The 11,339-nt window shown below is 47.3% G+C and overlaps 1 protein-coding gene across 2 annotated transcripts in view; it reads right to left on the bottom strand.

Annotated features, from left to right (window-relative positions):
* Window positions 1-11,339, bottom strand: part of Fanci (FA complementation group I) — a 56,412-nt gene that overhangs the window by 4,610 nt on the left and 40,463 nt on the right. Inside the window, exons 21-34 of one of the 2 annotated variants that reach the window (XM_087619900.1) lie at window positions 11,126-11,308; window positions 10,931-11,052; window positions 10,156-10,320; window positions 9,116-9,295; window positions 6,771-6,937; window positions 5,375-5,451; window positions 3,761-3,877; window positions 1,974-2,025; window positions 1,696-1,823; window positions 1,546-1,614; window positions 1,265-1,373; window positions 897-1,081; window positions 187-240; window positions 49-108 (exon numbers count right to left, since the gene is read on the bottom strand). In XM_087619900.1, coding sequence (XP_087476026.1) covers window positions 49-108; window positions 187-240; window positions 897-1,081; window positions 1,265-1,373; window positions 1,546-1,614; window positions 1,696-1,823; window positions 1,974-2,025; window positions 3,761-3,877; window positions 5,375-5,451; window positions 6,771-6,937; window positions 9,116-9,295; window positions 10,156-10,320; window positions 10,931-11,052; window positions 11,126-11,308 — 1,668 coding nt within the window. 2 annotated transcript variants of the gene reach the window in all.

Genomic DNA, 11,339 nt, shown 5'->3' with positions numbered 1-11,339 from the left:
ATTAATCCCTTTCTTCAAGATTACTGGCACTGTCTCCAAATCACTTACTTGTACATAAGAAATGAAAGAGTAACACACAGGGGTCAGATGAGAGCCTGACAGCTTCACCTGGAGCAAAAAAGAAAGAAATGAGTATAACTGTAGCAATAAACACTCCCCTCCTCAGGGAAGCCGATCTCAACTCACCAGCTTTTCCACGGTGTTTGGAATTCTTCTGGAGCTCTGACATACCTGGAGATACTAACAGAAAATTCCTAGATTTACCCATCAGCCACGGAGTAGGTCTCAGTGCTCTTGCTACAGAGGAAAAGGTACATTCATAGCAAAGCCAAGAACAAAGCCTCCCTTCCCCTCTTCTCTGAGCACACCAGCTTCCCAGACAAGAGGCAGCAACAGGTTTGCGGCTGACTTGACCAGCTCACTGCCTAAGGCTCCTTCAGACAGATCCTTGTATCTAGAAGATAAGTCTATTCTCAAGTGCCATTTATCTTTTTAAGATGCCAGTAAAGAGGACGGGCTCCCGGTGTCTCCACCATAGTAGCTCAGCAGCCACAGCAGGCAACTCGAGATGCACGGTCCAGAGGTGACCACGCACTGCCCCGTGCTGCCTAAGTGATTGCAGCTTTATGTGCACACATTACCCAGTTCCTGAATTCACTGAGCTCCTGAAATGTGTATGTGCAACAAGAGTCATTCGTTCTCCGTCAGAGCCGAGCAGAGCTCACTTAGACAGTACTAACGAGTATTTCCCCCGGCCTGTGGAGACCATCACTAGGTACCATCAAATGAAAACGACCTTGATGACGACGAGCCGAGAGCTGCGTTCAGAGGCACTTCGTACCTGGCTGTGGTTACAGAAGGTGGGGCGGGACCTGACCATCTCCCAAGAAACTCACGTATTTGACGAATGCTGTCAGGGTGCTGTATATTTTGGACAGGTCCTTTAATAAAGTGTCTACACAGCTGCCCGATGGCAAGGCTGTCTGCACTAGCTCATGGAAGAATGTAACCAGTGTTCCCAGTTGCATGGTGATGGCTTTCTCAATGTGGACAGTTGGTGGAACTGCTTGAGAAGAGGCATCTTCTGAAGAGAAATGAAATTGATGCACTTCAGTCTAGTTCTGTAGTTAACAGTAGGAGAATGAAAGCAAACCACCCAGGAAAACTGCTCAGGGCTCTGCCTTTACGCAACAGATTGCACTGAGATGTGTGTGTGCAGGGGCTGGGGGTGGAGGTGGGGCTTTGCTGGCCTTACAATCCCTACCTGGAGTCATTTCGTCTGACAGAGTCTCTTGGTTCACTGAGCCCTTGATCTTGGTGATTAACCAATCCACTTCTTCTAGGACTTTCTCAGCCTGACTCAGAACAAGTAACTGTAAAAAGAGAAGAATGTGTGGGATGGCCCACATTGCTGGAGCAGGAACAAGCTTCCACAGGGCCTTACAGGCCTGAGGACGGAAGCCACCATAACGGGCTTCTCAGGTGGAACTGCATGAAGGAAGGGCAAAGCGAAGGCTATTTCCCGTGGACTACATGGGAACTTACACAGACAGTGGGGGCAGCCGTTCTCAAATTCACTATAGCAAAGTGGTCCGTCTTCTCGATCTCTACATCCTGGGAAGAAAAGAGAGGTCAGACTTAAGATTGGTAAGCCATCCCCTTAACCCACTCCTCACATGGGATGCCACACTATACTTGATCTATGTCTCCCAGCTGTCCATGGATATCCTGGGACAAGTCACGAAGCAGGGTGACAGGACTCTTATATAACACATGCAGGCTGAAGAACAGGCTCATCAAACTCTTGCAAAATGAGGCATCCTCTAGGAGTGTGAAGGAAAGTTTGATACACTTAATGTTGGTAAGTTTTGCAGACTGGCCACACTAGTGACAGCGTAAAGGGATCCCGCTAACAGATTCTGGTAATGGCGATTCTGTATATAAAGCCTTCAGGGGGAGAGCAAGAAACTCACCCTGGCTGTGTTCCTTGCAAATCTTAGATGTCCAGGATAACATCTGTACAAACTAAACAAAAGATTATCAGTCGTTAAAGAAAAAGGTGCTGGGCATAGTGGTACTTGGGAGGCAGAAATAGGCAGAGCTCCGTGAGTAGGAGGCTACCCTGATCTACATAGTGGGTTCTAAGCCAGCCAGGGCCACAAAGTCAGACTCTATTTAAAAAAAAAAAAAAAAGAAAAATGTTTTGTCAGAACAGAAGATTCTTAGACCTTTCTAGGCCTAAGCAAATCACCTGCCAAAATCTGGGCCTAGACTTAACTGGTTCTATAAGAACAGCATAAAAATGAGCCCAAATGGTGAGAAGTATTGGTACTTCTCATAGCACATGGCTGAATGCCCAATGTTTGTGTCATTAAGGATTACACGTTAAGGACTACTACTCAGGGCTGGATCTGATTTCTCCTCTCTGAGCTTCCACTGCGGCCACCATGGTGGTCTACATATCCTACGTCCTGATACTTCAGATATTTTAAAGGCCATTGGCTAACAGAGAGAAGTGGAGAAAGATCCTGGCCATAAGGACATAGCAAACCCATCTATTCTTTTCCCTCAAACTCTCCAGCCATATAATCCTGTTTCTTTCCCAGTTCTCTGTCTGTGTCTGTCTGTCTTTCTCTCTGTCTTCCCCCTCCCCCAGCCCTGCCAGCAAAAGTATCCGTGTGAATGAATAGAGCTGCTTCAGTATGGGCGAACCTTAGCGGGGATGGGATGTGGAATGGAGGCACAGCCTCTCCCAGGCTAACCTGGGGACAGGACATTAGGATCTGTCCTCCAATGCTCCAACACCCTACCACCACTGTGACGTCTCTCAGGTAGTAGTAATTCCTGGAGGCCACATGAGGAGCCTTGCCTCCCCAGGGCTACAACAGAATATGGGTAGCTACAGAAGGATTGCTAGTTCCTAGGTATCCTTTACTATCCTATGGAGACACTACTGTTGAGCAGACCACCAGAATGGCCCTTCCCTGGTTCTTTTTCTGTGTGAATGCTCATACAGTAATCTAAGAATATGCACACTGCACACGTGCCCACACATCTCTGAGCACATCTCTGCGGGTATCTCTACTTCAGGGTCATGCTCACATTCGCTGACTTATCATGTGTTAAATTCTCTTCAAACTTCATTTATCCCTATGACATCCAATTAGTGAACTTCAGCTACCTTCACAATTAAAGCTGTCGTTTCAGAAAGGGCAAAAACATTAAGAAGCATAAGGAGTGGAAGACCACCATGCTGAGGAGGCCGAGAGCACCAAAGCAAGACGTGTCTGATAGAAACAGCGTTTATAGTTGACCTACTGAGCAAGACCAGTAAGCTCTGGACCTTACAGGGCTGTGTATGCTCTGACAGAAACACTTATATAGGCCAGGCAGTAGTGGTGCCCGCCTCTAATCCCAGCACTCAGGAAGCAGAAGCAGTGAGATCTCTGTGAGTTCGAGGCCAGCGTGGTCTATATAGGAAAATGGATAGGTTATTTAGACCCTTTTGCTTGAATTTTTGAAAATGCTGGCCTCAAACTTGTTATATAGCTGACCACAACTCCAAGCTTCAGACCCTCCTTTGGACTACAGGCAGCAATCACACAGATTCGTGTGGTGCTGGGATCACACACAGGCCTGGTACATGGTAAGCAAGGGTCCTACCAACTAGCTACATCCCCAGCCCGGATGTATGCTTTTATGATGAAACAATTCTTGTCTCTGAGGCACATGGATGGGACTGAACAGGTTCTGTTGTTACCTGAGGTGACGTGGGCTCCAGCAGCTTGGACAAGGTGGAGAGGACTGTGACGAGCAGGAGGGCCTCTTTACTGTTAAAGTCTTCCTCTTGGCTGCTAAGCAGATTCAACAAGGACCTCTGCGGAAGGAATGGATGTATAGATGGGTAGACCTGTTTGTATCAGGTCTGTGGAAAGAATGATGTACAGACGGGTAGACATGTTTGTATCAGGTCTGTGGAAGGAATGGATGTACAGACGGGTAGACATGTTTGTATAAGGTCTGCAGAAGGAATGATGTACAGACGGGTAGACATGTTTGTATCAGGTCTGTGGAAAGAATGGATGTTCAGACAGGTAGACATGTTTGTCTTGGGGAGGAGACATCTAGCCAGAAAGCCTCATGGCTAGGACAGAACAAATTTAGAGCTCTGTTACTTCAGGAGGATAAAATCTGAGGAAAAGAAAGCTTACATTGAACAGCAGTTTTCTCTTTCAACAATAAGCTGGAGAATTCTCTTAAAATCTAGGGTGGCTTCTCCTCTTATTCCCTGCAATACACACGAGGAGCAAACTGCAGTTTCTGGTGGGTCTCATCTTGGAGCTGGAGCTTAGCCAGTGATCTGAGGGTTAACGTCAGTGATCTGAGGGTTAGTGTCAGTGATCTGAGGGTTAGTGTCAGTGATCTGAGCGTTAGCCTCAGTGATCTGAGGGTTAGCCTCAGTGATCTGAGGGTTAGTGTCAGTGATCTGAGGGTTAGTGTCAGTGATCTGAGGGTTAGCCAGTGATCTGAGGGTTAGTGCCAGTGATCTGAGAGTTAGCCAGTGATCTGAGGGTTAGCGTCAGTGATCTGAGGGTTAGTGTCAGTGATCTGAGGGTTAGTGTCAGTGATCTGAGCGTTAGCCAGTGATCTGAGGGTTAGCCTCAGTGATCTGAGGGTTAGCTAGTGATCTGAGGGTTAGTGTCAGTGATCTGAGAGTTAGCCAGTGATCTGAGGGTTAGCCAGTGATCTGAGGGTTAGTGCCAGTGATCTGAGGGTTAGTGCCAGTGATCTGAGAGTTAGCACCAGTGATCTGAGAGTTAGCACCAGTTATCTCAGGGTTAGCCATGACCCAAACTCAGCTCCCCTGACACCTGTGCCCTGATGAGGGACCCAATCTTGAATTGAGTGTCCATCTGGCAATCTTCCTGACTACAATGGAGCTCCCTACAGGAATGTTTTGCCTTTCTGTTCCTGCTATATGTGCTCCAGCAACAAGTCCTGGTACGTTAGGAATGTTAACCATTATATGTTAAAAAAATCTTATAAATGGAACACACCGATACTCTGACAATTACTGGTGAGAAACTTAACGGAATCACTTTTCCAGCCCCTGTATTAAACAAGGCCAAATTATACATAATTATACCATAATTACCAAATTACACCAAAGCCAGAAGGCCTGCCTTTGGGAGAGCTGGCTTCCTCTTTATGTCACCTTGAACAATGAGTGATCCTTGTGGGCCGCAAGTTCTGCCTGCTGGATCTTCACTAGGCTCTTTCCAAACACACCACCTTTCACTTCCTGTCTGACTCCTCTCTGTGTTCTCCAAGGATCCAAAAGCGTCTAACACAGCTGCCTCCCAAGGCCTCTCACCTGAAACTGCCGGATCTGGAACGAGGCCCTCTGAGTGACGGTGACACCTGCTTCTTCTTCTTCTGTGCTCATGACATCTGGAAACGGAAGCAATCCTGTCATCTTTCAAACCAACTTGGTTTTTGTTGTTGTTCTGTTTTCTTTGAGACAAGGTCAAACCCAACTTAGCCTGGAAATTCCTGTGTGTGTAGTCCTGAACCTGCAACCCTCCTGTCTCAGCTTCCTGGATGCTGGGATAACAGGCCTATAACATGATGTCCAGCACTTCCCCCACCACACACGCGTGTGCGCGCGCGCGCACACACACACACACACACACACACACACACACACACACACACGCACACACACACACGCACACACACACTGGTACTAGGGACTGAACCTAGGTCCTTATGCGTGCTTAAGCAAGCACTACCACCAAGCTGGAGTCTCAGCCCTCTTGTTACTTAAACATTTTTTCTTTATTTTTATGTGTATGGGTCTTTAGCCTGCTTGCATGTCTGTGCCCACATAATCGTAGAGGTTGCCATGTCGGATCCCCTTGGAACTGGAATTGCAAATGGCTGTGAGCTGCCATGTGTGTGCTGGGAATCAAACCCAGGTCCTCTGGAAGAGCAGCCAGTGCTCTTAATGCTGAGCCACCTCTCAGCCCCGGGCATTTTGTTTTGAATTAAAAACTCATTGTCTTGGTAGGCTCTCACTTTGTAGCCTGTACCACTGTAGAAACTGCTATGAAGACCAGTTTGGCCTCAAGTTCATGGCGCTCTTCCGACCTTCCCCCGTGAACGCCAGGTTTCTGTGCAGGTACCAATCCCAACCAATACTTAAAATTATATCATCTTGAGACAAGGTCTCACCGTGTGCCAAGTCTGGTCTCGAACTTATAATCCTGACTCAGTTTCCCAAATTTGGGATTACAGGTCTGAGGCACCATGTCTGGGGACAGCTAAAATTTTAGAAAGCCTCCCCAAAAAATGGTCTGAGGGCTGACTTAAATGTGTTTCTAAATCACACTTTCTTTTATTGAGGGGTTAGCAGAGGTTGAGAGGGTCTCCTTGTTCTGTAGCCCTGGCTGTCCCAGAACTCACTATGTAGACCAGGCTGGCCTCAAACTCACAGAGATCTGCCTGACTGTCTCCCCAGTGCTGGGATGAAGGTGTGCATCGTCACTATGTCTGGCTTTAGGTATCAAGTTCTTACTGCTGTACCCTTCTTCCAGTCAATATAAACGCAATGCAGTAAGCGCCAATCCGGAACCCCCCAGATGTCACGCCTCAGCTGCGTGAGGGGCTCCTCTCAGGTGTCCTCTGCTAGGTGGACAAAGAGATTCAAGGGGTCTGGGGACAGGGAAGCCCAGAGCAAAGCGAGTCGTTTATGACACTGTAATGCCTACCCAGAGCCTGGAGAAACTGCTGGACCTTTGGCTGATAGAACTGCAGCACGGCGCTGAATGTCTTCTGCAAAGCCTCCAAGCACAGCAGTGAGATGCTCTTCCCCTTCTCTTTCTTTGCTGATTCCTCCACAGAGGTAGGAATTGACGTGTATCTCCAAAACAAGACCCTACAGTGTGGGAAAGTTGTTTGGTCATCCTCGATAGTCAACAATGACTGGTCTCATATCTGTTCCCACAAACACGTGCTTTATAATGGTATCCCACTGCTTTATGTTAAACGGGGTCTCATTAGGCCTGCCTCTTTAAAGCTTCCTTCCCTTTTTAAGTTTTATGTGAATGAATGCCCTGCTAGCTTGCATGTTTGTAGACCATGTGTGTGCAACGCCTGCAGAGGAAGGTGTCAGATCCCCACGACTGAGTTACAGTCAGTTTTGAGCCACTGTGTGGGTGCTGGGCATAGAACCGGATGGTCTGGAAGAGCTGCCTTAACCTCAGAGCCATCACCAACCCCAGCCAGGCTTGTCTTAAGTTTGCTGTGTGGCTGAGAAGAACTTTGAACCTCTGACCCTCCAGTGCTGGGATTACAGGCTTGTGCCAACACGCCTGGCTTTATGTGCTGCTGGAGATTAAACCCAGGGCCTCCTGCTGCTCTGAAAGCTTTCTTAACTGGCTACATCCTCAGCCCTACTCCGTTTCTATAGCTAAGTAGTATTCAATCTACTGTAGGGACATAATAGTCTGCTCATCCCCCTTTTCTTTAAACAACACCACCAGCTATGCAATGTGTGTACAGGGAGTATATACTAGTGTACGAGTTGAATGCCAAGAAGGGCATAAAGGGCATTGTGCCCCCCAAAACTGGAGTCAACAGGCAGTTGGGAACCACACCCCAGCCCCATGCAGAAGCAGCCAGTGTTCATGACAGCTGCCATCTTCCCTGCCCGTCTTTTTACTTCCCTTCCCCCCCTCATGCATTTACTATTCTTTACACATGTGTGTGCAGGCCAGGAGGAGTCAGATCCCCCTGGAACTGCAGATGGCTGTGAGCCACTGTGCGGATGGGCATAACTGAAATTCAGTCCTCTGCAAGAGCAGCAAGCAAGCTTTCTCTCCAGCCCATTCTTTTCTTTTTTTGAGCTATGACCTCACACAATAGTTCAGGCTGTACTGAAATCCACTATACAGCCCAGTTGGCCTCGGATTCTTGGCAATCATATTTCAGCCTTCACTCTGTGTGTGTGTGTATGCACACACATGACTTGAGTGCTGATATCAGAAGTCACACAAGGACTTTGGTTTCAAGGATCAAACTCAGGTCATCAGGTTTGGTGACTTTACGCACTGTGCCACCTTGCCAGCACCTAAAGTTTTTAATTGTATAAATTAATGGTTATTATTGTTGTTGAAGGGACTCCAGTCAGCCGGAGCATGATGAACACGGCTCTGGCAGGCCCTGTCCTCCCCCAGTCCCTCTGCCTTGCTAAAATCCGTTAGATTACATCCCTAAACCTCGTCACCAAGGTCTGCTCCCTTATTTGGCTGCTTCCTCCTCCTGAGGCTGACTGCCAAGGCCCAGATCCAGGTATTAAAAGTCCAGCAATCAAAAGCCTCCCATGGCTCACCCAATTAACATGTCCATCAAAACCTCACCCTAACATGGGTTTCCCCCTTTACATATATAAATTGTCATTTTCTTATGGGCCACCTCTCTATCCAGAGGCAGTCCTTTGTCCCCGGGGACAAATTCCCTTCCTCCTCCTCCTCCCTCGTCCCCTCCCCCCTTTTTCCTCATCCTCTATTTCTTTTGTCTTTGTCTCTTATTCTCTGTCCTTTGAGGCAGAGACAGATCCTCCTCAGAAATTGTGTCACACAATAGCAGTGTTCAGTTCCTAACTCTTGAGCCGTCCTCTAGCTCTTATGGTATACTCTGTTCAAAATACTATGTGCACACAAAAAGAATGTACTTGGAAGCCAGTGCTGAGTGGTCAACAGACGTCCACTCGGTCAAGATGGATGATAACGCTGACCATGTCTTCCCCTCCCCAGGCCCTAAGCCTATTATATTTATTTGCTTTTAAGTATTTTTAATCTGTTGTCAGGGGTGTGTACATTTAGGCTCATCGTGCTTACTTTACGTACAATTCAATCACTAGGTAATAATATCCTCTTCCTTCCCGAACACAGGAAGATTTTATATGAGACAAAGAATCCTCACAGAACAAACAAGAAGACTCACTATGGGAAACTACACTTCACTCCCAATACAAGCAATGGTCCTGTCCCGAGCTTCTCAGAGAATTCACAACACACCAGCCGGCAAACCGTTGGAGGGTGAGGCGGCTTACCGAGTTATGTCACAGAGGTGCTGAAAGATCCTGTCTGGGTTCTGGCCGTCAGGACCACTCACGCACCCTGTTCGTGTTAGCTGCTGTACCTTCTGCAGAGCAACGTTCAAAGCATAGTGCATAAACTCGCTGCTGGACCGCAGGACAGACAGACTCTCTTCATGACTCTGGATGCTGTCTCTAGAGAGAGTAAAGGAAGGAAGGAGCTAAGCCTGGTGGTGTAGTCTGTAACCCAGCGCCTGAGGTTGAAACAGAAGGATTACAAGTTCAAGGGCTGACTGGGCAACTAGACACGATCCTGTCCACAGAAAAAGGGCTGGGGATCCAGCTGAATGGCGAGTGCCTGCCTAACGTCCTCAGGCTGTGTTCATCTACAAGGAGGACGATCAAGCCCTACTGCTGCTCAGTCTGGAGTCAGGCTTTCTAGAGACTTCAGAACAGCAGCACTTCAGGAAACTCTGCATGGATGACTCTCTAGACAGCACAGCCTGAGTCACTGCCAGGGCTACTCTGCCTCACTCTAGCATGGTCTTGGTCTTTTAGAGTGTTGATTGTCCCTTTGTTATTTAGTTCAGTTTTCTCCTTTCTTCCCCTTTGTGCCTTTGTATATGAACTACTTAAGATTTTATTACAACACCACTAAATCCATCCTTCTTGGTCATTACTCCTTGGCTTTTCATTTGCTTTAATAATTCTGAGGTCCAGTCAGATGTGGTGGCACATGCCATTAATCCCAGCACTTGGGAGGCAGAAGCAGGTGAATTTCTGAGTTTGAGGTCAGCCTGGTCTACAAAGTGAGTTCTAGGACTGCCAGGTCTACCCAGAGAAAACCCTGTCTTGAAGAACAACAATTTTGAGGGACACCCTCCCTCTGTAGAATGCCCACCTTGGGTTACACAACTTTGATGTTTAGGAAATTAAAAACTAACTTATTTCCTATTGTGTGCCGATACAGCAAGAACTGTGGATGTGAACTGGGCGACACAGAAGACGGGGTGTATGCTCTCCTTACTGAAGCAGGCTCACAAGCAGGCTCTTACCTGAAGAGAGCAGTGAGGAGATCAGATACAAACTTCATGGACAGAAGACTATCGCTGGCCTTACTGGCCATCTTGGCTTTGCCTTTACCAGCTTTTTCACTGAGGATGTCAGAGAACTTCTTGTAACACATAAAGAGGCTCAGAATCTCCTCAGACTTACTCTTGCTGCGTAACAGGAAGAGACCAGAGACAAGTGTCAGTGGCAGGCGCTTTGGTTTCAGACAGTAAGGAGGCTACAATGTGTCCTTAGGTAGACACAGCACTGAGGCAATGGACCTCATCAGCATGGTACTCCCAAGCCACAGCAATCTCTGACAGCCTTTTCTGCTTTCCCCTTATTCCCAGTCAAAGACCATGAAAGCCTTGTACTACCACTAAAGAAATGTTTGCAGGGACAAAAGGTGACAGAAAGTCAGCAGTACGTGAACCCAGGATCTTTGAACTGTGGATAAATGAAAGCTTGCAGGGACACAAAATTCATGGGCCTGGAGGAAAGTATATAGTTTGGATTTATTAAGATATACCATTAACTGGGCATGGTAGCACATGCCTTCAATCCCAGCACTTGGGAGGCAGAGGCGGCCAGATCTCTGTGAGTATGAAGCCAGCCTGGTCTACATGAAAGTTCTAGGCCATTATGGGCCTATGCAGTGAGACCCTGTCTAAAAAAGCCAAAAGAAAGAGAAAAAGACATATACGATTGTCATCTTTGGTCCTCTTGTGTCTAACATAATGCTAGAACAAAGACTGCTAGAAGGGCCACAGTAATCCTTACCTGAAATTACTTATGGAGAAATTATATTCCATTAGAACCTCACACACTCCCATTACAAGACTCGCACAGATGTTATTCTTGATGCCGACATTATTGTTCTGAGAGAAATCCGCTGACTTATCCTAAAAGACAGATACAAATCACCATGGTATCAAAGCCTCCATGGGTCCGTACGTCTGAGGACTTAGCAATTACCAGCTCAAAGTCTTCTAGCTCACTCTTGATCATTCTGATAGTAATGGACTCCAACATGTCATCCAGCTCATGGTACAACTCCTCCTCCTCCTCCTCCTCCTCCCCTTCATCTCCTTGTTGCAGGGGAACTACTCTGCTCTTATACCAGGCCAAGCAATGCTGAATGCAAGACAGCAGATGACCCTGTAGAAGGAAACAAACCATGGCAGCCTGT

This window comes from Rattus norvegicus, chromosome 1 (assembly GCF_021556685.1).
Source record: "Rattus norvegicus strain SHRSP/BbbUtx chromosome 1, alternate assembly SHRSP_T2T, whole genome shotgun sequence".
In the NCBI taxonomy this organism is placed as follows: Eukaryota; Metazoa; Chordata; class Mammalia; order Rodentia; family Muridae; genus Rattus; species Rattus norvegicus.
This window is presented reverse-complemented; position numbering and strand designations above follow the sequence as displayed.